Genomic DNA, 23,554 nt, shown 5'->3' on the forward strand with positions numbered 1-23,554 from the left:
CTTTTCCACAGAACAAGGCAAATTCCTCCATATATTTACTCCATACACCGTAAAAGCACCTTTAAAACCATGGTTTTAATCCATCTAATTAATTAGTCCCCAGGTTATTAGCACCAAAACTTTCTCCTCAAGGAAAATGCTCATCAATGCTATATATATGTGTAAGTCACCAAAGCGACCATCTCATTGTTTCCCCCCAAAAATTTTCCAAAAGATCCCGTCTTAATATGTACTGCACGCAACTTCGCTCTTGATCACATGTGGACTAAAAAACCATTACTAATATTGTTGATATTACACGAAAACTTCTTCTTCTTCTTTTTTTAATAGGAGGACAAATAATAGCGATGTATAAATAGTGATGATAGAGTAATGAATTGTTTGGGTGGGGCAATAATAAAGAGAAGCACGACAAAGAAAAATGAGGCCAGAAGTAGTGGAAGTAATCTCTGCACAAATCGTGAAACCTTCGTCTCCTACACCTCAACATCTTCGTCGCTATAATCTCTCCTTCCTCGACCAGATCACTCCCCAAGTCAACAATTCTATGGTCTACTTCTTCGATGCTGCTGCACAAAAATTCGACATCATCGACATCTCCGACCGCCTCAAGAGATCGCTATCTCAAGTCTTAACTCAGTATTACCCACTCGCAGGAAGACTCATGGCCAAGAACTTAACCGTAGAGTGCAACGACGAGGGTGTCCCATACACAGAAGCCAGAGTCCGGTGCCGCCTCAGCCACGTCATCGACGACCCTTCTCCGGCCGACGTTGGCGAACTACTTCCGTTTAAAATGGATGAAGCCGTTGACACAGTCCTAGGTGTTCAGTTTAATGTCTTTGAATGTGGCGGAATGGCCATTGGTATATGCATCTCCCACAAGATCGCCGATGCACTGTCTTACTTCCAGTTCGTGAAGAGCTGGGCCACCGTGACACGCGGCGGCAACCCGGAACACATCACGACCCACTTCGAATCATCCGCACTCTTCCCGCCAAAACACATGCCGGGATACGACCCGGATTGTCTCGTCCCGAAGGAAAAGATCGTGTGCAACAGATTCGTATTTGAAGCATCTGCAGTAGAATCTCTGAGATCAAAATACTCGGAGAAGGTGGCGAAGAACATTCTGGAAGGCCAGAAACCACCTTCAAGAGTTGAAGTATTGTCAACTTTCATATGGACGAGGTTTCTTGAAGCCACTAAGGGGGAAGAAGAAGAAGAAGAAGGAAGCAAAAAGAAAAAGATTCAGTTGGTGGCATGGGCAGCAAATCTACGACCAAGAATGGATCCTCCATTACCAGAATATGCGTTCGGCAACTATTACTGGCCGATGAGAACGTTTCCAACGTTAGACGAGAAAGGAGAATGTCATGATATGGGAAGGAAGTTAAGAGAAGAGTTAAATAAGATGGATAAGGGTTTTATTGCGAAGCTTCGAGAATGTGAACAGTGGAATCCTCAACAGAAGAAAGAAGAGATGGTTAGATCAACTGGTGGTGGGGAAGAAGGAGAGATTGCCGCGTTTGCTTTCTCTTCATTGTGTTGGTTTCCGGTATACGAGGTTGATTTTGGTTGGGGGAATCCGACGTGGGTGGGACCGCCAACGTGGAAATTTAAGAATGTGGTTACCTTCAAAGACACTAAGTCAAGCGGTGGCATTGAAGCTTATGTTAGCCTCACGGAGGAGGACATGGCTAAATTTGAACACGATGAGCAACTTCTCGCACATGTTTCTACTGCGGGGTTAAAATGATGTTTTACTTGCTCTGGATTTATCGTATGGCTTGGTTGTTTATTTTAGGGTTTACTGTACTATAGTCAATTGTCCACTTTCATTTGTCAACTATATAATAAGTTTCTTGATGATGGAAAGTCATAATCGGCTTTACTTTGTTTGGTACTAAGGAGTCAAAAGTCTAATCTCCCAAGAAAGTGTTATAAAATGTTTACTTGTTAATTTGAATCAATAATGTAATTTTGATTAGGAACTTGTTGGTAGAATGATTAGGTTACAAGAGTTTTTTTTTTGTACTACACACAGGTATTTTCCGGTTAAAAATAATCCTATTCGAAATACTGTTGAGCACAAAATATGAACATTTTTCTTAACAAGGATTTGAACTTTAGTTCTATTCTGTTAGACCCAATCCTTGTTGGTAACTTACGAGAGTTTTTTTCTTTTTTTGGGCTAGGGTAGCTTACAAGAGTTAATAAATTTGTCAAATACTACTCAAATCAACTAAATTATTTACTATGCTCTCTAATATGATAAAGCATTTTTAAAACGGATGTTAGCTTCATCATCTAACTTCTGATACTTGCTAGCTATTCTAGTTTGATTTGAAAACACATGAATTCTTTTATTTAGAAGATAGACACTAACAACTTAAAATTAAACCAAGAGATCATTGGTAGCTTGCACGCATTGTCTAAGCTCAATTTTCTTGTTTATAAAAAGTTTTCGATTGGTTTTATTCATAAAGAAAAAATTCAAAAGTTTAACCTTATAAGCTTAAACAAAGTAATTTAAAACGTTTACCGTAACAATTAGTAAATTTTCTGTCAGCGCATAACTTCTCGTTAGATTGATTATTAGTTCACAAAAGTCAGGAGTTACTTGTGCCCCTCACGCACGCTTCGTAAGTGGCTAGCTAAGACAAGTTATAACTTGTAAATGAAGGAGATATATATGTATATGTGTGTGTGTGTGTGTGTGTGTGTATTAGATTTAATAAAATGAATGAGCAAGCCGGATTTTAATTTTATATTATACACACACAAATATGTTGTACTCTTCGTGTCATAAATGATGTAGCAACTAGTAAAGGGTGAATTTTACTACCACCTCTGGTGCTTAATACTACCTCTAGTTCTTAATATAAGAGCTAATTAACTAATTTAAGTATGTAGATTAAAAATTTATTATATTAGTTATTTATAATAAATATATGTTCTCTTTCCTAAAATATCCTTACTAATATGTGTATTAGCTAAAACTACTATTTGATGGAACGTTTAACATGTGCAACTACTGCAAGGACTACTTTGACAAAAAATAAATAAATATGAAAGACAAAATAGAATAGAGTCTTGTATTTAGGACCAAATTAAAAGTCAAACTAGCTCTTATATTAATGACTGAAGATAGTATAACGTAAGAGCTAGTTGACCAATTTGAGTAAATTAAAAAAATTAGTTAAGTTAGTTATTTGTAATAAATAAGTATTGTCTTTTCAAAAATATTATTACTAATCAAATGTATTAATTAGAATTATCATTACTACAACAACTATATTAAAAAAAAAGGGATAAATATAAGAAACGAAATAGCTTGGGATCTTATATTTAGAATCAAAACAGAAGTCAAATTAGTTTTTACATTAAGGACCAGAGATATTATTAAATGTAAGAAATTAATATATTTTATCTCTTGTATTTATTTTTTCTTTCAAACTAATTTATCAAACTCATAAATTGATATTCCCTCCGGTTTATAATATAAAAAGTTGATTATAAAAAATTTTGGTCTAAAATATAAAAGGTTGACAGGAATACAGGATAATTAATGATAGTTTTTTACTTTTAACCTTTGTTACAAGAAGGAGAGAGAATTTTAAATGTAAGAGAAATGAGAGTAAATCAAAAAGTAAAATAGGTAATTTTTATCAATTTGAAACAAATTTAATAACTTAACATTTAAAAATATCAAATCCTACCTACGCCACTTTCTAAAACGAATCCTCCCGTGGGAGCTCCAACACAGGTGACGGCTATGGCTTGATGACTTGCTGCCGCCGGGATCTTTCTGTTTGAACTTTAAAATTTCAATTTAGGTGTTGCACTTTTCTGAAATCATGTATGTGGGGGTTCCAATTCGAGCATTTCATATTTTCAAAGTTTTTTATTAGCCATTTTCCCAATTGTTAAGACCTAGAAAAATTGAGAAAAAAATATGAGACGTTATTTTGCATATTTGTAAGATTTACGAAGAGTTTTAAATCCTCAAAAGTGGTCTAAATTAAGGAGTATTCATCACCGAACTCAAAAATAGGTTTGGACTAAACATAGGCCCAAACTGCACTGCCCGTGACCAAAGAGATTAGGTTCAGATTGCCAATCGATAATGGGCCAATGGGATAGCAAAAGCAAGCTTATGAATAAGCTATTTTATGGACTAAAGGACCAAATGGATGGAGTCTAGTAAAAAAAAAAAAAAAAGGAGTTTTTCATAATTTGAAAAATTAATATTCGAATTTCTATTAAAAATTATGTTCACATTTAGTACTTAACACTCAAACAAGATTGCCTTATAAATTTTTTTTTTATTTTTAGAAGTTTTCCTTTTTAGTACTATTCCATCCCCTCTATTTTCCTTTAGTAACTTTTTTTTCTCCATCCAAAGATAGTTTAGATTTCACCTGGAGTAAGCCTTCTAGTCATCTCTCCTTCCCTTCTTTCTTCCATTTGCAGCGTTCTTGAGAATATGATAAGGTATATAAATACACACACACACATATATGCGCATTATTTGCAAGTATATTGTTGATATTCTTAAACAAGTATTAACAAGGCAAAAATCATTCTTATAGAACAATTATATCATGATACTGGCATCATCCGTTATCGTTCCAATGACATATAACCATGCATCAACAAGACGGCCGGCAGAAAATATTATGTGTGTGCTTCAATTAATTATTGGGATTGTTAATAACACCAAAAGTGTATTAACAAAAGTGATCGACCTAGACTTTATATATAAATTGAGTAATATAAACATAAAGGAATATCCTAAATAAGAGACGCCAGTAAGAAGAGCACAAAACTGTCTGTTTCGGCCAGCAGAAGAGAATTAAGAAAACAGCTAGACAGAAAAAACAAAACAGCTAGCTTATACTATAGGATTAATTCGTTAATAACTTGTTGCCAATGGATATCGATCTACCAGGATACATACCTGATCTAACTCGAATTATTTACAAATATTTCAATGATTTAAATTTTATTACCTTACACTTAATATAATAGCTAGTTGGAGATTCCGTTTTGTCCTAAATATAAGATTTCAGTCCACTTTATCTTCAATATTTATCCTAATGACAGACGATTGCATATATTAAGAAGTTTATATCAAAAGATATTTTCAATACACATAATTAGGATAAGGTATTTTAAGTAAGACAATATCTATTTTTTACAAATAACTAATTTAACTAATTTTTTAATATTTATAAATTAGTTATCTAACTCTTATATTAATCACAAAATGCAGTATTAAATTTTGTTTAATTATCATTGTCTCTTTCTCTAGTTAATATCACAATTTTTTAGTTTTAAAAATGTGGTCATCTGCGTTTAAACGCTTACCGGTCCCAAAGATGCAAGTTCTAGCGTGTCTTAATATAAATAGATACATGCACTAATGATAACCAGAAGCACTGAGAAAATGAAGATAGAAGTTGAAATAATCTCTAAGGAAATCGTAAAGCCTTGCTCTCCTACACCTCAACATCTTCGTCATTACCATCTCTCCTTCCTCGATCAGTTATGTCCGGAAGTCAACAATTCATGGGTCTATTTCTACGATACTCGCACTTCAAACCTAGGATGCATCGACGACGATGCTTCCGACCACCTCAAGAAATCATTATCTAAAGTCTTATCCGACTACTACCCACTCGCCGGAAAACTCATAGATAACAGTTTCGTAGACTGCAACGACGACGGCGTCCCTTACATAGAAACCAGAGTCAGGTGTCGCCTCAACCACGTCATCGAGAATCCCTCTCCGGCCGTCGTCAGCAAACTGCTTCCCTATGAAATGGATGAAGCCGTCGACACACTTCTCGGAGTCCAAGTCAACGCCTTCGATTGCTGCGGAATGGCCATCGGAGTAAGCATCTCCCACAAGGTTGCCGATGCGCTGTCGTATTTCCAGTTCGTCAAGAGCTGGGCCGCCGTAAGCCGTGGCGAACCAGAACAAAAAATCAGAACCCACTTCCAATCTTCCTCACTCTTCCCACCAAAAGACATGTCGGGATACAACCTTGAATTTCACATCGACAAAATCGTGTGCAGGAGGTTCAGTTTTGAAGCATCAGTGATAGAATCTCTGAGAGCAAAACATTCCGAAAAGATGAAGAACCTTCTTGATGATGAAGACAATCAAAAACCCCCTTCAAGAATAGAAGTACTGTCAACTTTCATATGGACAAGATTTCAGGAAGCCACTAAAGAAGAAGGAAGCAGGAAAATTCACTTAGTCGCATGGACAGTGGATCTCCGCCAAAGAATGGAGCCTCCATTACCAGAATATGCGTTTGGCAACTATGTGTGGTTGATTCGAACGTTTCCAACGTTAGACGAGAAAGGAGAGTGTAATGACCTTGGAATGAAGTTAAGAGAGGAACTAAATAAAATAGACCAGGATTTCATTGTGAAGCTTGGAGAAGGTGAAAATCAGTGGAAAGCTGATCAACAGAGAAGTAGCAGTGGTGATGGGGAAGAAATAGTGGCGTTTGCTTTCAGTTCGTTGTGCAGGTTTCCAGTGTACGAGGTTGATTTTGGATGGGGGAATCCGACGTGGGCAGGACCACCTACGTGGAAATTCAAGAACGCTGTTGTGTTTAAAGACGCCATATCTGGCGGTGGTATTGAAGCTTATGTGAGTCTCGCTGAGGAGGACATGACAAAATTAGAAAGTGACGAGGAATTTCGGGCACATGTTTCTACCACAGGGTTAACTTAATCGACGATCATGTTTCTGGGTATATTTGTGAGGGTCGGGTGCTTTTCTCACAATTTAACTCATTCTGTTCTTGTCCTGTCGATTGTCCATCCACTGTCCTCAGTAAACGACGAGAGTTAATTGGTTGATTGATAGCAAGTTAACGGTTTGTTTCGTAAGGATAATGTCAAAAATCTTGTCTTCTATGAAGTATTTGGAGGCATTTGAATATAGTTGTTTCAGTTTATACATGTTCAGACATGTGATTGTCTTGTCCAATGACGCATTGTTTATCATAGTGCCAACTAGATGGTTCATATTTTATTATTATGAGAACTAGGTTATATAGTTTCTAATTTGCTTTTCAGTACCATGAAGCCTCATTTATTTTCAGTTTTTCCCATGTCTGTGTGATGACCACAAGTCCAAAAAAAAAAGTAGACCAATTCCAAAAGACTAGCATATTAAGAAGGTGAGTCTCTTGAATATATAAACCCCACCATGTTTGTGAAACTTCTCAATATAAAACCCATAACAGTTTATGACTCAAAGAAAGCAAAAGTTACGCAAGTTAATATTAGTAGTATCAAAATCATTTTGGCAATCGGTTTAGTAATTTGAGCATAACTTTCAAGTTTTGTTTGAATTGGGGTTAAAATGAGAAAGAGGTTATTAGAAAGAAAAACTTCCATTTGTTTCAGTTACTGCTTTTGAGAGTCTCCCCACCTAGTTTTATTTCCTCTTTATTATTTTGTTTCCCATCCGAACTTAAAAGGTTAATTTGCATACAATCTTGGACTGAAGTGGTTCAAGATGCATTGGAAATCTAAGAGAAAGGGATACAGCTTTCATGTTTTAATTGCTTGCTCCTTGATTTGCGTTTTGAGGTTGATGATTAATTGTCTCAACATTTTTGTTAATTCAATTTTATTTTCCATGCCATTCTGTTTGTCTGACCAACTTATAGAGTCAGTTGGGAATTTTAATTGAACTTGGAAATTAAAATAGAGCTCGAACTGAGTACTATAAAACTATGATTATCCAAATCTATTCTGTGCGAAAAATAGAAGGGACTAGTGTACTTTTGACGGAGTAGAGCAGTAGTGGTCATCGAAAGTTAAGCTTTGTGAGGGATTATAACATTATAGCTTTGAATAATCTATGTGTATCGAAAAATATTTATAAATGTAACACCTTATTTTCAAATTTTTTTTTCCCTAAAGCATAAGTATTCATTGAATAGAACATTTTGTAAACTTTGAGTAGAAAACAAGAAGTGGAATCCCAAACACGCAGGTAGTGGGTCTAGTGGAGGGTTACCCATCAAAAAAATCCACAAATATTTTTAGGCTTCAAAGCGTCCACAGTTATAAAACCAAATGCTTTTAAAATAACTAGTTTTAAATCTTCCAAGCAATAGGGTTGGATCTGGTAGAAAAAGTTAGTCTTCCATAATATGATAAATCAAGTTTTAAATCCTCGATAAGAGAGGTGCATATATTTAGTGTCAGATAGTGCTTTCCAATAGTAAGATACTTGTGCTTACAAAAAAAAATTTTAAATCTAAAATTTGTAATAATTAATTGACTAGTTTTCCTACGCAATTAAAAAAAAAAAATTGTGCAGTTTTTTATACGTAAAACATCTTTTAATTACTGGGCAGTTGCCAACTACCAATAAATTGTTGATTATCTAACGAAAGCTACCACTCTCTTCTTATAAGTAGTAAGGAAAAAGTATATTTCCTGTAGAATAATTAATAAATTTATTTTTAATTTTACCTCTATTGACTTTAGATAAAAAAAATATAAAACATATTTTTTTCACTAAAAGTGGAACAGAGTAGTATTATAAATGTGATAATGCGATGTAAAATGAACAAGTGAATGGGAAAGGGATGAGATCAGAGAGAAAGGAGAGCAAATAAGAGATAAACTGAAGGGAAATAATCGTTTGTAAATTCCATGTCCAGGTCTAGTATATATAGAATGAAAACCAAAATCTACTTATAGTAAAATAATAATACAACTAATTCTAATAATAAAATACTCAATCCAGTCCTATATATAAGCTCCAAATTTGGAGAGAGATGTGTGATCCATTTTATAATTGAATTAAGTTTCAATTAAGATTTGTCTAATATTTAATACATTTTTTAATGCTGTCTTTAATTATTTATTTTCTCACATTTGCCATACCATCTTGTCATATTGCCCCATATGTTCTTTTTATCATTTTTCTCATTTATTATAAGAGCATATTTGAAAACAAAACTAAACTAATTTTAACTACTTGTTCACTATCTGTAAATTAGTTATTTAAAGTTTCTAATAAGAACAGGGAGGAACTATTACAATACTAATAAATCCTAGAATAATGATAGATCCAAATAAATTCAAATATCCTAAAATTATATTTTACCCGAAATTATTTCCTACCCCATATCCCATCGCAATGTCATTAAACAACCACATGAATACAATGTTGATTGTCAAATAAATTTGAAGACTTTAAAGATCAATTGCGTAATCGATGTAAGGCAGAACTTTACTACAATGAAAGTTCGGATACATTCCTGAAGCCCAAATTGAAGCTGAGAATCAAAGAGATTGACCAAAGCTAGGAAAACAGGAGGGAAATTGGGACTTCAGGCTTACAAATTTGGTCAATGTTAACCTCAAAATTAACAGATTAAAGGCGTTATCCTCACTGATCTGAGTCGTATCTCTCAGAAATATACGATCAGATCAGTGAGGATAATACGAACAAAGATAAATCAATTTCAGTGACGATTCTGCCGTTTCAACTTGAAACATTCAAGAAATCTGGACGGCTTTAACATCAGCCTTCTTAACCTCAACCTTAGGAAGAGCGACAGTGAGAACCCCATTCTCCATGGAAGCCCTCACCTCATCCATTTTAGCATTCTCCGGCGCTCTGAATCTCCTCAGGAATTTGCCGCCGCTTCGTTCAACGCCATGCCACTGGTCGTTCTTGTCTTCTTTCCCCTCATTCCTTTACACATGCGCTTCCGGCGTCTGCCTCCAATCCACCTGCAGGCTCACAAATGCAGAATTATCTCCAGAACCTGCTGAAAGAGAAGAAGGGAACGGTAAATCCTTGAGGGGATCCCAAGCATCGAGAGGAAAGGGATCGAAGATGTTTCTCTTTCGAGGATCAACGACATTTTTAAATTTCAAGAGAAATAAGAGTCTTGGTATTTGGATGGAACCAAACTTAAAAATATTTTTATATATACAAAATAAATATATAAAAAAATTTAGCTTGTTTTAAAAAAAATATTTTTTGAAAGTATTTTTATACGTTGTCAAATATCCTCTTGAATGATTTTGCTTTTCCTTCTTCCTTGAAGCCACGCTGAAGGGACTGATTGGGTATTTGAATCGAGGGAATGGGCAATCTAGTATTTTCCGCTGAAGTTGTGAGAATTTAGTCCCACCAAGGAAATGTCCACAGACCCCGTTGGTGCGTGGGCTCTAAAGCCCAACTATTTGGATGAGGCCCATATAGCCTTCTTGCAGTAAGCCGGAGTAAATGACTTCTCCTAGTGAAAATTAGGGGAGAAAAAAGGGTAGCATGGGCCCAAGCAAAGCAGGGTCCAGCGTACGCAGCACTAATGAAAAATATTTGGAGATGCGGGGTATCGATCCCCGTACCTCTCGCATGCTAAGCGAGCGCTCTACCATCTGAGCTACATCCCCACGGGACATGTTGGTGACATATTATTTCTCTTGTCACTAAACCACAGTATTTTGAGGGGCAAATAAGGGGGAAAAAAATTCTATGAAGCACGAAAACATATTAATAAATTAAGAAAATTATTAAACTATATCAATAGGTATTAATATTAATGAAAAGGGTCTTGGTACTTCCTACTAAGACCTAACTTGTCCAAATTTTTAATTTATTATTTGACTTAATATACTTTTACAAGAGACAATCTTTGTGATAGATAATTTTGCACATTAATTTTTATATATTTATTACATTAAATTCTTTAATAACACAGAGTCATCTGTCTTATTTTCAAAATATTATTGTTTAATTTATAAAGTCAAATAAAAAAAATATGACAGATTTGAGAACTAACATAATGAATATAAAAACTTGATCTAAATATTTTGCTTTTGTACCAAAATAAATCCTTTCTAATCTTACTCTGTAATTTTTCACAACAACTTTTGGTTCTCTAGATAATATGTAATGATTTCTATAGATTTAGAGGCAGTTCGGCCATAAATTGTGGAGCTCTTGATTGGGTTTATAATTTTTAATATAAGAGTTATTTAATTAATTTTGCTTTTGTACCAAAATAAATCCTTTCTAATCTTACTCTGTAATTTTTCACAACAAATTTTGGTTCTCTAGATAATATGTAATGATTTCTATAGATTTAGAGGCAGTTTGGCCATAAATTGTGGAGCTCTTGATTGGGTTTATAATTTTTAATATAAGAGTTATTTAATTAATTTAGATATATTAAAGAAACCAAATAAATTGTTTGGTTCTAGCAAATGTGATATAATTTTCCTTATGTAGCATTGTATTACATATCAATTTATAAATTACATAAATTAATTTTTAAAAAATGATAAATATAAGAGATAAAATAGATCAAGATCTTTATATTTAGAACTAAAATTCAACTTCCTAACTAATTCTTATAATTAGAATGGGAGAAATATTTTAGAGCTGTGTCAGAAAACCAGAGAAAGATTAGAAGAAAATTGTGATTTTCATAAGATAAAAACTAAAAAGGAAAAATTACACACAGGTCTCAAAGAGCAAAATTAATTCATATAAGGTCCCTAAAAATCATTAAATTGTTGCTAAGTCCCTAGGGACCTGAGAGCAAAACATTACAATTATCAAAAGGCTATTTTGTCCTCATTGATTGAAAGAGAAAAAAGAGACGGAAATGAGATTCACTTGGCACGTTTTTCGCTACTATATGGGAAGTTTGAGAAGGAAGAAAAGGAGCTGTGCATCCCTTTCCATCATCTCTATTATTCCAAGCAAGCTATCTCCTTACTTTATCTTATTTGTAGGTCTTATCATAAACAAAATTTATCTTCTCTTTCCTCACAGACCTTGAAAGTTTAATATTGGTTTCATGGTTTGAAGGGTAATTGGGTATGGGTATGTAGGTATTTAGGATATGATTCAACTCACTTGAACTATCAAGGGTGACCCATTTTAATCATATATAGTCTTACTTATCATAGGTGTAGTTCTGTGAATTGTGGCTAGGATTATAAAATAATGTTATGTTTTTCTAAAATTTATGGTCTATTTCTATTGAAAAGGAATGAATATGAAGAGTTTTTGCTATCATAATCCTTGTTATGTGATGATCCAATGCGTTGTTAACGAATACATCAAAGGTTTTCATTATAATTAGATGAGTTGTCAATGACAAGTATTCGTGGCAAGTTGATATGAAGAATGGTAAGTTCAAATGAAAAGCGTCTATTTTGTTACCTCCATATATAGGGGCAATTTATTAGTGGCATAAAAAGTGAAATTAATATGTTGGAGGTGTTATGAGAACAAAGATGATAAAAGAAGGCACCACATATGAAGAATTTAGAACAATGATGGCATCAATGATGAAAAAAATGTAATAGGATAGTTACAAAATTTATAGTAACCTTTGATAAGTGCACATTTGTAAACCTTGTAGATGATAAATAAGTGGAACATTTAATTAACTTTAATGAAGAAAGTGGTCGTGTATATATAGAAAATGGAGATGAAAATCACAACCAATAAGAGATGGTCTAACAGAAGAATAACATGTGTAAGTGGAATTTACTTATTTTGATTTCAAAGTAATATTGTCTGTTGTCAATTGTTCTGCTTAAGTTGTCATTTCAATGGTTGAAAGTTGTCATTAACAATCCTATGACTTGTCTTGTTATGCAAGATGGAAGACTTATTCAAAGGTTCAAATACATTGTTTATGTCTTTGCCCAATGTGTTGAGTGAAAACCTATCATCATTACCATGTGGTTCACAAATAATACCAACACTAATTCTAAAATGAATTCAACAAAATAGAAGGATTTGGTTATTGGAGAAAGACAAATTTTCCTAATGTAGTGGCCTTTCAGCAAACACTATATAAGTACAGTATTGCTTTGAAGTTTTCATACATATGATTTCAACATTAAAGTTGTTATATTATACTATTTAGTTATAATTTGATTTTATATAGAGGTTATATTATCCTATAAAGTCAGTTGTCAATTAACATTGCCTAGGTTATTAACAGCTCCTTTTGGATTGTTAATACTCACTGTTGAGGTTGTCAATAAATCTTTGTAATGAAATTCTATTATAATCCTTTTGGATTTAGTTGAAGTTGTTAATGCCTTGAAACCGTTTCTCATTTTTGTGTAAAAGTTATTATATTATACTATTTGGTTATAATTTAATGTTAAGTGAATGTTATATTATCTCATAAAAGTCAGTTGTTAGTAGACACTATCTAGATTGTCAATAGCACCCCGTTAAGTTGTTAATACTCGTCATTGAGATTGTTAATGAATCTCTGTGATAAAATTCTGCTATAATTTTATTGAGTTTAGTTAAAGTTGTTAATGCCTTGAAACAACTTCCTATTTTAGCATTAAAGTTGTTATATTGCACTATTTGGTTATAATATGCTTTTATATGGAGGTTATCTTATCCTATAAAGTCAATTATTAGCGGACATTGTTTAGGTTGTCAACAGCTTTTCATTGGGTTGTTAATATTGGTCTCGAGGTTGTCAATCACATTGGCAAAGAAAACTGTGAATTGTGAATCTTAGATTAGGAGGGATAGTAATGTGATTTTATAATTACAATAAAACACTCTAAGGTCTTTTGGGACCTACTATTAATTTTGATTTTTTTTGAAATCTTAGATGAATAAATTCTACTCTTTGGAATCTGCGTGTAATTTTCCCAACTAAAAACTCCATTTCTCGAGCAGAATACAATTGTGAGATTCCTTTCTTACTCTAGGACATATGCATGCAACCTTCTGTACAAAAGTCACATATTAAGTAATGATCAATTAGTCACCTCATATAGATACAAGTTTATTAATTCCAGACGGTCCCCGAAATTAGTTACTTCGGCCATGCATGAATAATACTACTTCAGTCGTACATATGAAACTTATTTTATAGTATAAGTTACATATAAAATTTAGAACCGGAGTAGTATATATATCCAAATACCAATAATTTTGTCCTTTCGATTATTATTATTATTATTATCCGTGACTTCATTTTGCCCGATCCGCACGGTGATACCAATTGTATACGTCCTCTTCAGTTACCATTTTATTTTACATCCATTCGTTGACCAGTCACCAGCCACCACATCTACTTTGTATAATCGGTTCATAAAATTATTGATATTTCCTTTTCACTGATTTGTACTTTAAATACCAAATTTCTCGTACATAAGTGGATATGTATTGTGTGTGTGTGTGTATCAGTGTATGATGCGGGAAAGATTTGTACTGAAACAGAAGTGATAAGCAGAGAAATCATCAAAACTTATAATAATCAATCAATCAATCAACTATATTTTAATACCCGATTCACTTAAAAACTAGTTAAATATAATATTATGAGATCCGAATATATTCAATTAATGAGATTTGATTGGGATTTTGATATACTAAATTAAATGAGAGTATCATTATTAAATGGGATTTCAATTAGAGGCTCAAATGGAAAAAATTAATAATTAATTTTAAATTTGAATAATATCTTAATTGGGATTTGAATCTATTAAGTTAAATAGAAAGCATCATGATTAAATAATATATCAATTGGAAGTTTAAATAAAGAAATAATAAATAATCTTAAATTTTCATATGTTCTCTTAAATTTTGCGTCTTTAATTCAAATCCTATTTGAATGAATAAAAAAATCATATTTCTATAGGAAATAAATCTTGAGCTACCTTAAATAATGTAGTTTATTAGAATTTAAAATCTAATCAAATATTTTAATCCATGTATCATATGAGGGAGAAATTTCTAGTTTATAAATGTAAAAGGCAGAAGATTTTCCAAGCCTGAGCAGCCGTTGGGTAGAACATTTTGTAAACATTGACCAGAAAACAAGAAGTGGGATCCCAAACACACAAGTGGCCATACAAAGTGGGTCTAGTGGACTTTAAGGCCCGAAGTGCAACAAACCATCCATAGAGGCTTACCCATCAAAAGCATCCACAAATATTTTCAGGCGTCAAAACGTCCGCAAATATAAAACCAAATGCTTTCAAAGTAACTAGTTTTAAATCTAAAATTTGCAATAATTAATCGACTAATTTTCCTACGTAATTTTTTAAAAATTTTCCCGACACGATTTGTCATGTTGCTAATTCAAATATTACTATATTATCTATGTTGTGAAATTCTCCGAAGCATACTATTTGGGGGGGGGGGATAAGAAAAAAATTCTATGAAGCATGAAAACATGTTAATATCGATTGAAAAATACTTCTCTAACCCTCTTATAACCTTTTATTAGAATTAAAAAAAAAATCTTAAACTGTGCCAATAGATATTAGTCTTAGTGAAAAGGATCTTGGCAGCATTTTCGATGAATCTCCTTCATATTCGGTCTTGGTAGTATCCTATTAAGATCTAACTCGTCTAAATTTTTAATTTATTATTTGAATTAATATACTTTTACAAGAAACAATCTTTGTGATAGACAATACTTGCATATCAAGTTGTTCAATACACATAGTCATATGTCTTATTTTTGAAATATTATCATTTAATTATAAAGTCAAATGAAAAAATATGACAAATTGTCATATGTGATTTGAGAACTAACAAGATAAATATAAAGAACTTAATCTGAATATTTTGCCTTTTGTGACCAAATTGAGTCCTTTCCAAACTTACGCTCTAATTACAGATAATATGTAATGATTTCTTCAGATTTTGGCGCATTTTGGCTATAAATTGTGAAGTTGTTGATTATATTTATGATTCTTAATATAAGAAATATTTAATTAATTTAGATATATTAAAGAAACCAAATAAATTGTTTAATCCTAGCAAATGTGATATAATTTTCCTTATGTAACATTATATTACATATCAATTTATAGATTAGATAAATTAATTAAAAAAATGATAAATATAAACGACAAAATACATCAAGATCTTTACCTTTAGAACTAAAATCCAACTTCCTAACTAATTCATATAATTAGGATTGAAGGAGTATTTTAGATCGTGTCATGAAAACCAGAAAGAGACGATTAGAAAATCGTGATTTTCATATCTATATATATAGAGAATAGAATTCTATTCTTTTCTATTTTTTCCCCCCAACTTCACCAATATAAAACACCTCAGAAAATAAAAACTAAAAACTTCGTTTCTTGATCAGAATAAAATTGTGAGGTTCCTCTCTTACCCTCTATTTGGATGGGAAGAAAAATTGAGAGGAAAGAAAATGAGAGGAGATAAAATGGAGAAAAGAGAAAATTGGAGAGAAAATATTATCACCTCTCATGTTTAGATGGACAAGAGAAAACAGAAAGGAAAGAAAATAAGTAAATATATAAATGACTAAAATATCTTTTCTATTATATCAAAATATATCTTGATTAAAATCAAATTAAATATCATAATAAAAAAACCATATTTACATTAACATAATCATAGAGTTTAAAATCAAATTATTTGATAAAGATATATTATCATGCTATTATATCTTAATATCAAATAATTTTGTAAAAAAAGAAAAAAAATAACATTTTGTGTAATGTAATGCTAAAAAAAACTAAAACAATGACTCTACTTGTTTTTCCTTTCAGTTCATTTTAGAAGGATTTTTACAATTTTAGTTATTTTATTTTTCAATGAAGCAAAAACATAAGAAAGACTTGATAATAATAAATAAAGTGAAAAAATGAAAAAAAAAAAAAGGTATTATTTTGCTGAAAAAACATATGTAAGGGTAGAGAAGAAAAATATGTTTTCTTCTCATTTTTTCTCCATATATGGAGAGAAAAGTTGGGAGGAAAATAAGATGTGGGACCAACCTTATTTTCTTTCCAACTTTTTTTTCCTCCCACTTTTCTTCCCTCATCTAAATAGGGAAAAAAACCACTTTTCTCCCCATTTTTCTTCCTAGTTTTCCTTTCTCCCTTATTTTCTCTTCATTCAAACATAGCATTACTCTAAGACATATGCATGCAAACTCCTTTACAAAAATCACATTAAGTAATGATCAATTAGTCACCTCATATAGATACAAGTTTATTAATTCCAGATGGTCCCCGAAATTAGTTACTTCAGCCATGCATAAATAATATATCCAAATACCAATAATTGTGTCCTTTCAATTATTATTATTATTTTCTTAACTTCATTTGCCTGCTCCGTACAGTGGTACCAATTATATCCGTCCTCTTCAATTACTATTTTATATCCATTCGTTGAGCAGTCACCAGCCACCACATCTACTTTATATAATCGGTTCATGAAATTATTGATATTTCCTTTTCACTGATTCGTATTTTAAATACCAAATTTCTCATATATAAGCAGTCACCATATGGATATGCATGATGTGTGTGTATCAGCGCATGATTCAGAAAAGATTTGTACTGAAATGGAAGTGATAAGTACAGAAATCATCAAACCCTCTTCTCCTACCCCTTCTGATCTGCAAATTTATCCACTTTCCTTCATAGATCATCTTTGCCCTTCCAACTATATCCCATTTGTTTTCTTTTACGAAAACCAGAGCTTTGAACCTGACATCAATGGCAAAACCTCTACCACCATATTCGAAGTTTGTGAAGAAAGAACCAAAATGCTGAAGAAATCGTTATCTGAAGTTCTATCTATGTACTACCCATTTGCTGGTAGAGTCAAAGATCAAGTTTTTATAGAATGTAATGATGAGGGAGTTGTGTTTATAGTCACCCACATGAAACAGAAGCTTTCGGAGATCTTGAAAGACCCAAGGGAAGAATTTCTGAACCCTCTATTCCCAGATGAAATGCACTGGAAGAAACCGGCCGGTCCTCGTGGAAGCTTCGTAGCGGTTCAAGTAAACCATTTTGAGTGTGGAGGAATGGCGATGAGTGTGTGTTTGTCTCACAAGGTTGGCGAAGCATCTTCCTTATGCCACTTTGTCAGAGACTGGGCTTCCATAACCACAAAATCTCATGTAAGTTCCCCTCATTTCAATGGAGCATCAGTATTTCCCATGGGCGACTTGACAATTTTCCCGGAAAATGATGGGAAAAGCAAAGCGAATATGGTATCCAAAAGGTTTGTATTTGACGCCACGAGCACCAAGTCCCTTATGGCCAAGGTAATAACCCAAGGAGTAGTGGAAAATCCTACAAGAGAACAAGTGGTGGGAGCACTCATTTACAAATGTGTGGTTTCAGCTTTGAGGTCAAAAAGTTCAAAGGCTCCAAACCAATTAGCCACATCTCTCAGCGTTGCTTTGGACCTACGTGCTGGATTGGTTCCTCCACAGCCAGACAAGTCAGTAGGAAACTTGGTTTGGGGTTTTGCTGTACGGAGTCCGAATTCTGCAGAAGAGGAAGAAGAAGAATTACATGAAGTGGTAAGGAAAACTCAAAAGGGGTTGTCTGAATTTTGGGATACGTATGCCAAAGGGTTTGGGAAAGAACACATGATGAAGATCTTGGAGCTTTTGAAAGCGACAGGATCATCTGACAATTCTGTTGTGTTTAATGTAACAAGTTGGTGTGGAATTGGAATGTACGAGGCAGATTTTGGGTGGGGAAATCCAGTGTGGGTGACTACCTGTGGATGTCCTCCAAAGAAAGATGTGGCACTATTGATGGATGCAAGAGATGGAGAAGGAATTGAAGTGCTCGTGGCAATGGAAGAACAAGACATGGCCCTGCTTGAAGCTGATGTGGAACTTCTCCAATATGCTTCCATTAATCCCAGTGTTGTAGCTTCCCACTAAGGTGGGAAAGTTATTCCTATCTTTTATAATGAAAGTGATGTACGTTTTTTTCTCAATAAACAAAGATGGTGGGATGTATGTGTCGAATTCAGAAAGAACTTAAGGAATAAAAATTAAAGAATGTTTGAAGTGAAAATGGGCGAGCTCCAGAAAGTTTCATCTATTACTTGGAAGACCGTAAAACCATCAGCCACTTTGGGAGATAGCTTTGTGCACTTTCAGGAAAACTCTGTTTGGCCCCTGCATCTTTTACGATCTATTTTCTATTTGACATTAGGGGTATTCAACTTGTTCTGTCCTAACCATTCCGTTCTAGTCCCAGTTAATTCGGGGGGGGGACCAAAAAAAATTCAGGCCGAAACAAAAAAGTGACTGGAACGGGACAAGACGCGGGACAGGTTGTGTTAACCTGTCTCATCCCTAATATTTTCTTTTTTTAAAAGAAATACTTATTATTAGATTATTTAATTCACTTATTAATAATAATTAATTTTTTATAGTGATTTTAGCCCTTAAATTGCAGTGTTATTTGAACAAAATCTTCTTCCTCAATAAAATAATTCATAATGCCATCATGTAGTGTTTCTTTTACAGTATTTTTTTATACTATTGACTTTATACCTTTTTACATTATATAATTGAGCTTTCTACATAATTTTTTTATTATTGTTTTAATTTTTAGAAGCCAAAAACAAACATTACAACATAAAAAAAATCCAAACCCAAAATTACAATAATTTGTTAAAAAAAATTGAAATGGGACAAGATTTCTGTCCGTGAACAGCCCTATTTGACATAAGTTGGGTAAAAGGGACAACAAAACACAGAATCATGGTTTCAAAATGAGTAGCCAAGTTGTAGATAGAAAATGTTATCTCTTCTCATTGGTACTATGATTTTGATCCTTTCTCTCTCTATGACTGCCCTGATGAATTGCTCTCTCACGCAAATGCGACTTGTTTCATTAAAGCAGATGTGAATTAATAATTGAAGCAGAGGATCAATTACAGAACCCGTTATGCTATCGTTGCAGAATAACTATTGATCACTTCCCATGCAAAACAACAAGGAAAAGTTGATCTAACATAGATTGATTGCTCAGCATCTCTAGGAACATTCTTCCTCTCTTTGAGGCTGCCCAACCTGACTCAATCCTAACTAGCAGAGTGGAACTACACATAACCAAAAAGTGGAATCTCATCGATGGGATAAAACTTGAGCAACCATAAAATGAATCTCATTGATGTTGTAAAACTTGGAAAACCAAAAAAATTGAATGAGAGGAGGGAGATGACAATGTTTTAACCTAAAATAAAAGGAGGGAGACTGTGAAGTATAAAAAGGTTTATTTAATGAATCAGAAGAAGAAAATGATGCACCAGAGGGAGTCAATTTTGTATTGGGAGATGTGTAACATGAACTGTACAGTGCCCTGACAAATTAATAAATAATTACTTAAACCTTGCTAATTTACTTCATTTAAGTCACATCTAAGAAAAAATAAAGATGGAGTACAAACCATTTTTTTTTTTTAAGGTTTATATTTTTTAATGGGATAAGGTATATTTTAACCTGAAAGTAAAAACTAGAAACTGTGAATATTGGAAACTTTTTATTTGGAGCAATGTTGTCTTAGAAGTATTAAAAACGTAGCCATGTTACCACACCTGTTAGAAAAGTTACTTTTGACCATTGTTTTGACTGACATGTCATACCCAGTCCCGCCACCTCATCAATCCACGTCACCATCGACCTCCCCCCGCCAACTGTCCAAACTGGTGAATATAACAACACCATCGCTTGCGAATGTGACTGGAATCAAATAAAAATAATAAAATTGAATCACTGAACCAACACCCAAAATCATCTTTTGAGGGGGGAAAAAACCACAAAACAATGCAACCAAGCTAACAATCCAAAAGAACTTGAGAGAAAGAATAATAAACCCAAGTGCAAATCAATAGAAAATCCAACAACTTGAAGACTAAATCAACAGAAAAGTGCAAAAAAAATCAAAAGAAGAAACCAACATTTGATCCATGCTTCAGTTTCGTCACTGAGGCAAATACATCGGCGAGAAGTAAATTGGAGACGAAAGGAAATGAAAAGAACGCTAGAGGTGTTCTCATGAAGGAGCTGGCGGAGCCCACAAATGTTGACTGAATCATACAAATTTATGTGGCTGTGTGAATCGCAATCAACACAAAAACACCCATTTAGAAGCACAAGCAGTAAATTGGAGGCGAAACGATGCGGCTACCTGCAAAACAAGGGAAAAGCAAAAAAGAGAAAGAAGAAGGAGCATACAGAGGCGGCGAAACCAACAAGCAGAGGCAAAAGATGGTGGCCTTCGTCGTACCTATATGAGGGGATATGGCTGATTTGGAGAAAGAGCTGGTGGGCTTGGATTAGAAATAATCAGGGACAAGGTGAGACAGGAAAATCACAAGAGGTCGGGAAGAGGTCGACGCTCTTGGGATGGAGGTGAGGTTGGTGGTGAAGAGGGAAGGGTGAGTAGGATGGCGGTGAAGGTGATGGAAGGGTCATCGGAGAATGAGAAGGCTTTGGAGTGGAAAAGGAAATGCAAAGGAGGCTATTAGCTATGCCTGGAGATGAAGGAGAAGTAACTGATCAGGCTAAGAGTCATTGGTGTGAACAGTAAGAAAGAGAAAGGAAGTGACGTGGCTGATGAGGTGGCATGCCAGGTCAGTCTAACTAACAGCCAAAATTAGCTATTCTAACCAACGGGACAATACTGCTGCATTTTTAAGGTAATATTACTCAGGAAAAAAAACTTTCTAATATCTACAGCATTTTAGTAAAAACTTTCGAAGCAAAAATTGACGGTGTCTCATGTTTTAATTTATCAGCTGCTTTAATGAATTTTAAAATATTCTCATAATGCTTGTGATAAATAAATATTCAATATTAGCGTAATTATTCTTTTGCATTTTATTTATTTAAATTAGTGAGGGTTAAGTGATTTTTATTTAATATATATTTATTAGGAGCATTATCACAATAGATACACTAATCATTTTTAAAATTTATTAAAAATTAATCATAAATTAAAATATATAATCCTTCAAAAAACATACTCGTAGTTTTTACTCAATCTTTTATCTTTCTTTAATGCAGTTAACTTAAATGAAGTGAATTAGTAAGGGTTTAGTGTTTTCTTGTTAATTTGCTAGGACTCTACGACTACACAGGACACATTACACATCTTCCTACACAATATTTACCTTTTCTCTCTCATACATCATGTATTACATGGAAAATTACAATGAGAGTTAAGAAAAGAAAACAATTTCATCGAAATTCTTCATATATTGTTTTCTTCTCCTGATTTAATAAATAAGCATTTTCATATTTCACAGCCTCCTTCCCTTTATTATAAGCCGAAATTTACTGCCAACAAACGGGACTTGCAGCGGATAGAAGCTGAAACTTGTGTTAAACCCATCGTTTTAATTTGTCACAAAAAAATGTCATTGACTTCAACTCCCAACTTCTCAAAATGGTTGCAAGTTTAACTGATGTTTCCTCTGCCCACTATATACATATATGTTTGTGTGTATTTGACCGGATATAAGGACTACGATGTCTTTAAAATATGTAATTTATATGACGATGCCTCTTCTTAGTTTTATCAGTGATTACGAGCAACTTCAAAGGCCTAATTAGACGGTTTATGGCTTGCTGCTCAAGGAAACAATCTTTGAAACTTCTTTGAATTGTTTGATGATTAGATCTATTAAAATAAAGGCTAAATTATACAAAAGTCCCCTAAACTATGGGCCAATTGTATATAACCTCCTTGATATTTAAAAGTTTATATTCAATCCCCCTTATCTTTCTTTCTTCTTTTTTTTCCTAAATTATGGACAACTTGCCGTTAACTCACTGTTATCTTTCTAACGAAATTTGTCATGTTAGATCAACACAAGACACCTCGCATCCTACGTGACATCTTACATGGCATCCCATCTAAGTTAATTTTACAAAACATCACTGAACTTTAAACTAGCTGCACATAACCCCCTAACATTTAAATACTAAACTTCCATTACTTTTTTTTCCTATTTAATGGTCATCACAACCAACTCATTCCTTTCATTTTATTAATTAAAATAGCAATTTTTATGTGGTAAAAATAAAATAAAATGTTATTTAAAAATTTATGTTGACAAAAAATATAAGAATAAAAGCTCAACATCTAATTGAAGAAAAAACAAAAAAATTCTAATAAAAGATAAATATTGGCAAAAGTGATCCTCTAATGCAAAATTATTATTTAAATGTTTGCATTGATAATAATATTTGCATATCATCAATGCTCATTTATTTCACGAAAAATTAATAAAAATAGTTTTATAACACTTTTTTTTTTAATAGAAACATTCATTGGTGCTTAGTAGGTACTTCATTCTTCTTCATGGTAAGGATGAACTAGAGCCTTGAGTATTAGGAGGCTGGCTATCTTGCAATAAATAATAAAAGAACAGTTATTATTCTATTTAATATAAGTGTGAAAATGTAAAGTAAATCAAATTTTATAATTAAAGAAATTACAAATGTCTATTCTATTTGATTTGACGCAGCATTCTTCTTTTTCTTCTTTACACTTTTTTTGTTGGGATTAGGAGGGTCCTTACAACCCCCTGCATTGTGACCCATTTTTCGACAATCACCACACTTTGTGGTAACTCCCTTTTAACTTATTTTTTATGGGTATTGTTGCTCATCTGGAGCTTTCTTTCTTTTGTTTTTCTTTTTTGGTCTACCAGGTGGCCTATTATATTCTAGCAATA

At 33.2% G+C, this 23,554-nt stretch overlaps 3 protein-coding genes, 1 non-coding gene and 1 pseudogene across 4 annotated transcripts; 3 read left to right on the forward strand and 2 right to left on the reverse strand.

Annotated features, from left to right (window-relative positions):
• Positions 1–365: 365 nt before the first annotated feature.
• Positions 366–1,990, forward strand: LOC114728570 (vinorine synthase-like). The gene has a single exon (XM_028915480.1). The coding sequence runs from the start codon at positions 422–424 to the stop codon at positions 1,757–1,759; it is 1,338 nt and encodes a 445-aa protein (XP_028771313.1). The 5' UTR covers positions 366–421; the 3' UTR covers positions 1,760–1,990.
• Positions 1,991–5,428: 3,438 nt separating this feature from the next.
• LOC114728568 (vinorine synthase-like) lies at positions 5,429–6,754 on the forward strand. The gene has a single exon (XM_028915477.1). The coding sequence runs from the start codon at positions 5,429–5,431 to the stop codon at positions 6,752–6,754; it is 1,326 nt and encodes a 441-aa protein (XP_028771310.1).
• A 2,795-nt stretch (positions 6,755–9,549) lies between these two features.
• Positions 9,550–10,464, reverse strand: LOC114728565 (18.5 kDa class I heat shock protein-like; annotated as a pseudogene).
• On the reverse strand, positions 10,383–10,455 carry TRNAA-AGC (transfer RNA alanine (anticodon AGC)). The gene has a single exon. It is a non-coding gene; the product is annotated as a tRNA-Ala (tRNA).
• Positions 10,465–17,396: 6,932 nt separating the features above from the next.
• LOC114728566 (acylsugar acyltransferase 3-like) lies at positions 17,397–18,740 on the forward strand. The gene has a single exon (XM_028915475.1). It carries the CDS (start codon positions 17,397–17,399, stop codon positions 18,738–18,740), a length of 1,344 nt encoding a protein of 447 aa, XP_028771308.1.
• The last annotated feature ends 4,814 nt before the right edge of the window (positions 18,741–23,554 follow it).

The sequence above is a fragment of the Neltuma alba genome, unplaced genomic scaffold (genome assembly GCF_004799145.2).
Source record: "Neltuma alba isolate B1F8T4 unplaced genomic scaffold, ASM479914v2 tig00012555_pilon, whole genome shotgun sequence".
Taxonomy (NCBI): domain Eukaryota; kingdom Viridiplantae; phylum Streptophyta; class Magnoliopsida; order Fabales; family Fabaceae; genus Neltuma; species Neltuma alba.

What these genes read in the sequence shown, in the direction of transcription:
- LOC114728566 (XM_028915475.1), top strand. Translation starts at nt 17,397, where the DNA reads ATGGAAGTGATAAGTACAGAAATCATCAAACCCTCTTCTCCTACCCCT.
- LOC114728568 (XM_028915477.1), top strand. Translation starts at nt 5,429, where the DNA reads ATGATAACCAGAAGCACTGAGAAAATGAAGATAGAAGTTGAAATAATC.
- LOC114728570 (XM_028915480.1), top strand. Translation starts at nt 422, where the DNA reads ATGAGGCCAGAAGTAGTGGAAGTAATCTCTGCACAAATCGTGAAACCT.